The sequence below is a fragment of the Taurulus bubalis genome, assembly GCF_910589615.1.
Source record: "Taurulus bubalis genome assembly, chromosome: 5".
NCBI lineage: Eukaryota > Metazoa > Chordata > Actinopteri > Perciformes > Cottidae > Taurulus > Taurulus bubalis.
In genome coordinates, this window is record NC_136593.1 from 2,772,518 (window position 1) to 2,778,504 (window position 5,987).

The window sequence follows — 5,987 nt, forward strand, 5'->3', positions numbered from 1 at the left end:
TAGCACTTTGTAGTTAACTTTCAAGAAAAAAATTGTACTTTCTTGATTCTTGTTGTTCTGAGCTGTCCTCATGGTTGAATGCACTTATTGTACTAAATGTAGCTAAATGAAATATAAATGAGAGAAAACGTGTCGTTCATATTTTTATTTTGAAGGAGCAACCGGAAGCGACCCGTGTTGCGTGCAGGGTGTCGCGTGTAGCTTGACCCCCACGGCGCTCCGAGCTGCTGCCGAGGAGGAGGCTTCCTCACAGCCGCCCACCTCGCTCCAGAGCCGGCAGCGGAGCGCCGGAGCCCCGCACGGAGCGCCGCATTGTTCACCCCACGAGCAGAGGCTGACCCAGCGGCGCCGGGGACCCGGTCCCACCGCCTGAACCCGCGGAGCAAGCGCCCGGACCGGCAGGCTGAGAATCTGTTTTGTTTATTCCGACAAACGAATCGACAAGTGAAGGGGGCTTTTTTTTTTGTGCAGGAAAGTAAACCGCTTTAAAATGGCAACCACCGCCGTCCACTGGCTGTAGGGCTGCAGGTCAACACCAGCTTCCATTCAGACTACGCACCAGCGAAACAATACCCGGGTTTTGTGTGCACTTCGGTGGTTTTCCCAACATGACCGCGGGCTCTCTGCAAGTCTTCAAGGCCGACAGGTAAATTCGGCGCACATATCCTGCAGGTTGTGTGTGTATATTTTGGGCTAAAACGTGTAGAAGTGGTCCCGGGTGGCTCGCCACCGCCCTCCGTGGTGCACCGTGGGGACGGGAACCAAGCCAGAAGAACAAGTGGAACCCATATCTGAAGTTTAAACACTAAAAACAACAACTACAAGTGCATGTAACGGACGTGTGTGTGCTTACCCGTCCATGTGGTGCACGAGGCCCCGGCACAGCGCTCTGCTTTCTGCGTGGAGTCTGGTCGGGACTCCGCTGCAGCGGCGCAGCTGTCACAGATGTGTGGGCTCGTTTCCACTCAGACTCATAACAGAAAAAATAAAGAAAAAAAAGTTAGAATAATCACACACTAAAATATCATCACAAAAAAAGCGATGACGTCTCGTTTTTGATGACGTCATATACACCTGTCTGCCCCTCCCCTCAACCCCCTATGACAGGTGGATTTCTCTCGGCTGCCTTCAGGTGTTGTGGGACACTTTAAGATGCGATGCATTCGTTTTAAAGATTAAAAAATAAATCAAAAATCAAACCTATGGAGCCAAACGTCATACAATGTCATTGCGGTGACGTAGTTGCAGGGGGCGTGGCCACGAAATCACTGACAGACACAAATAAATACAAGATCCTGTTAATACAAAGGTAAATATTCAGCCATATAAAATGAACTAAGCATTATTATCATTGTGTTCTCTGCTGTTCTTTGCAATACAAATACATTTTGAGAGTAGTTTTGATATAATTTGTCCGTTATTCATGTTTTAAAAAAACAGTCTGCTAAGTTGATTTAATAAAAATAAAAAAATGGTTTAATCTGATGAATCACTTTATTTAAATTGAGGATTTTGTTTGATGTAAAAAAAAAAAAAAATGCTTCATTCAGAGTTGTAATGTAAAAGCTGTGTGTGGAAGTGGGACACAGCTGGTTTGGGGTCTCTTTATACCGGGGCTTTTCCTCCCTGTTTTTGCCCCATAATGACATTCCTCCCCCATCCCGTTCCTCCCCTCCCCCTCGCTGTGGTTGATAACACCCCCCCTCCGGGGTCTGAAATGGAGATGAATGAAGCAGACCATCAGACAGGAAGCGTGTCCTTTTATCGTGGCGTTAATGTCACAGCTGAGCAGTGTTTCACAGACCGATACGCAGGGATCCTACAGTCATGGGAAACCTGGAAAAGTCATGTAAATGTGTTATATTCATGTGTTCATGACGTTCATTTACACTGAGTTTGAAATAATGAATATGCTTTTAAAAGAAAGACTCAAAATATAAGCAGGCATACATACAGGCATCTATATAAATGTTTATTCTTTTAATCAAACTATTGTCTCATTCATTTGTGTCATTTAAGGTTTACTGTATGCTTTGTGTTCTCATTGTTAGTTAAAATACTACATTTACTCACTTTTTACTGTTTACACCCAGATTTCACTAATTTAGGATTTGGTAAAAAGTCATGGAAATTTGGTAAAAAGTCGTGGAAATCCATCGGTCAAAATGTGTATGAACCGTGTTATTTTAAAGTTTATTTTAAGTTCATCCTGAGGGTTTTAATTCAATTTAACACAATTTAATATATATCATGTAAAAATGACATGCATATACTGTATATGAACTCTCTCCTCCACACATTAATTAAAGGAGACAAAATAGACAACGATGAGCTACGATATTTGTTTAATATGAGAAATAAGGAGTTTCTAACAATGTAAACGTGAAAGTAGTTTCGGGTCCTGACCGTCTGTCCTCTGTGTCCTCAGCTGATCCCCGGCAGCTCCATGTGTCCTCGCTGGTCCTTCTAGCAGCAGACCGGGCATCATGTCGGCGGCTCAGACCCAGAAGGAGAGTGGCGAGGCGGGCTGGAGCTCCCTGGAGGCGCTGGGCCTCAGTCAGAAGGAGCTGGTCCTGGCCGAGGCGCTGCAGATGGAGTACGACGCCCTGTCCCGGCTCAAGCAGGACAAGGGCGGCGCGGAGACCGGCCCGACCGGCTCCAGAGCTCCGACTCGCTCCAAGACCCCGAACCCCTCCATCGAGCGCCCCCGTCCGGTCCCGAGCCTTCCCACCCCCGCGGGAGGGAGCCTGCTGAGGGGCCTCTCCGGCTCGGACTCCTCCCTGAACCAGCCTGGAGGGTCTCGGTCCCCCAGCTGCGTTCCCCCTCCTCAGGGCGGCTACGTCAAAGAGTCCCTGTACATCCTGGACGGTCCGGATGTCAGCAAGTTCAGGGACCTCCCCGGTTCCGGCCTCGGGGACTCCCTCGGGTCTGGGTCCGGGTTTCTCTCCAAGGGCTTCCCGTCTCTTCCGGACGATGCGCCCCCCGCCGTCCCCCCGAGAAACCCCGTGCCCGCGTCCTCGGGGTCCGAGAACCCCTTCCTGCCCTCCCGGGGGTCCCCCGCACCCCGCGACGTGAACCTGTTCACGCCCGACGTGGATCTGCCCAAAGTGACTTCGGGAGAGCTTAACTACGACAACATCAACGAGTCGCTGTCCCGACTCAACGGCAGCCGGCAGGGGCCCCGAGGACGAAGGGCCAACGGCGACCAATCGGGGAAGCCCGTGGCCCGGAGCAAGACCCTCCCGCCTCAAGTCCCGCCCAGGACGTACGTCCCGGTTCCCAAAAGCAACAAGAACCAACGGCGCGTGTCTGCAGATCCGGTAAGACCCTGCTGCATCAGACGATGTCATTATGACGTGTCATGTCACCTATAAAAGGTGGAGGTGTGGTTTCCTTTGTCAGACAATAATCTGAATAAAATCAGTTCGTTGTGATACTAAATGTGTTCAACATACATCATTATTATTATATAGAATATGTTTCGCCTACTTAATAATGATTACACAGTAATAATAATAAAAATAACAGCAGGCAGCAGTTGATACTGAGAAGAATTTTGAATACCATTTAAATTTGTGTTCTTTAATTTTACAGATTAAATTGTAATGCTGCTGTCACTACAATGTTAAATGTGTTTTATATAATTAACAAACATTTACTCCCAGTTCTCCCAGTGTGTTGAAACTGGTCACAGTTTGACAGTTATAGAATGTTTTAAAACAAGTATAAAAAAAGTCATAGTTTGTTGAAAAATATATAAAAAGTCATAGTATGTTTTAAAAAAGTATAAAAAGTCATAGTATGTTGAAAAAAAGTCAGTATGTTGAAAAAAATATAAAAAGTCATAGTATGTTGAGAAAAGTATACAAAAGTCATAGTATGTTAAATATATTAAAAAGTCATAGTATGTTGAGAAAAGTATAAAAAGTCACAGTATGTTGAGAAAAGTATACAAAAGTCATAGTATGTTAAATATGTTAAAAAGTCATAGTATGTTGAGAAAAGTATAAAAAGTCACAGTATGTTGAGAAAAGTATACAAAAGTCATAGTATGTTAAATATATTAAAAAGTCATAGTATGTTGAGAAAAGTATAAAAAAGTCATAGTTTGTTGAAAAAAGTTTAAAAAAGTCATAGTACGTTAAATATATTAAAAAAGTCATAGTACGTTAAATGTATTAAAAAGTCATAGTATGTTGAGAAAAGTATAAAAAAAAGTCAAAGTATAAAAAGTCATAGTATGTTGAGAAAAGTATAAAAAAGTCAAAATATAAGTCATAGTATGTTGAAAAAAGTATAAAAAAGTCATATGGTAAATATATTAAAAAGTCATAGTATGTTGAGAAAAGTATTAAAAAGTCATAGTATGTTGAGAAAAGTATAAAAAAGTCATAGTATATTGAAAAAAAGTATAAAAAAGTCATATGTTAAATATATTAAAAAGTCATAGTATGTTGAGAAAAGTATAAAAAAAGTCAAAGTATAAAAAAGTCATAGTATGTTGAAAAAAGTATAAAAAAGTCATATGTTAAATATATTAAAAAGTCATAGTATGTTGAGAAAAGTATAAAAAAAGTCAAAGTATAAAAAAGTCATAGTATGTTGAAAAAAGTATAAAAAAGTCATATGTTAAATATATTAAAAAGTAATGGGAAAGTTTTATAATAGCATGTCAAAATAAATAAAACCACTATATAACAAACTCGGAGGGATAAAACGCCACATGTTCGTTTTTAAAAGACGGGAGTTTTCCGATGTGTGAAACCTAAACCCAGACATAACTGGATTAAACTAAACGTGTTTGATTCTATGAAATCAAACTTCTCCTTATACCATGAAACCGAGAGTTCAATGCCTCAAGGCGTGAACAGGAAGTACGTCACATGACTCCTGCGTGGACGCTGCCCGCTGTAAACGAGGCTGCTGCCGTCTATAACACGACCTCGTGGTTTTGGGGAGCTCTCCTGTGATTGGACGACTGTGTGTGATTGACAGGTGTCTCTGGGCTCCAGAATGAACGGGTTTGGATACGAACTGTTCCAGGTGTTTGAGGACCGAGACGAGGAGGTGGCAGCGTTCTGTCACATGCTGGACGTGTGAGACACACACACACACACACACACACACACACACACACACACACATATATATATATATATATATATATATATATATATATATATATATATATACACATAGATAGATATATATATATATATATATATATATATATATATATATATACACACACACACACACACACACATAGATATATGCACACACACACACATAAACACACTCATCCTGACCGTATGCCGGTCTGATGATACAATACCACCAACTAATACTTTACTACATGAAGCTGATAATACTTGTGTACTTTTACTACTCATACTTTAACTACGTGAAGCTGATAATACTAGTGCAATAGAGAATACGAGCCCTGACGTTCCTGAAGTATGCAGTACTGGCAGTACTCTGTGTACTTGTACTGACAGTACTCTGTGTACTTGTACAGCTTGCGCTCGGCGTACCCGCACGGCGACGCTCTGAAGAACGGCGGCTTCGTGTGGTCTCCGTCCGTCGGGCTGGAGGAGCTGCATCAGGGCCTGGGGGTCAGCGTCAAGGTCACGGTCATCAGCGAGCACTTCAGAGAGCCGCTCACCTTCACCTGCGATGGTGAGGCAGGAAGGACGGACTTCAAAATAAAAGTCTCTCTCTCTCTCTGTCTCTGACTCTGACTCCCTCTCTCTCTCCCTCTCTCTCTCTCTCCCCCCTCTCTCGCTCTGACTCCCTCTATTTCTTCTCCCTCCCTCTCTGACTCCCTCTCTCTCTCTCTCTCCCTCCCTCCCTCTCTCCCTCTCTGACTCCCCTCTCTCTCCCTCCCTCCCTCTCTCCCTCTCTGACTCCCCCTCTCTCTCCCTCTCCCCCTCTCTCCCTCTCTGACTCCCTCTATCTCTTCTCCCTCCCTCTCTGACTCCCTCTCT

The 5,987-nt window shown here is 43.5% G+C and overlaps 1 protein-coding gene across 1 annotated transcript in view; it reads left to right on the forward strand.

Annotated features, from left to right (window-relative positions):
• Nucleotides 1-2,486: 2,486 nt before the first annotated feature.
• Nucleotides 2,487-5,987, forward strand: part of pik3c2b (phosphatidylinositol-4-phosphate 3-kinase, catalytic subunit type 2 beta) — a gene marked incomplete at its 5' end in the record, with an annotated part of 21,216 nt that continues 17,715 nt past the window's right edge. Inside the window, 3 exons of the mRNA XM_079218442.1 lie at nucleotides 2,487-3,320; nucleotides 4,996-5,096; nucleotides 5,519-5,679. Coding sequence (XP_079074568.1) covers nucleotides 2,487-3,320; nucleotides 4,996-5,096; nucleotides 5,519-5,679 — 1,096 coding nt within the window. The remainder of the gene's footprint in view (nucleotides 3,321-4,995; nucleotides 5,097-5,518; nucleotides 5,680-5,987) is intronic.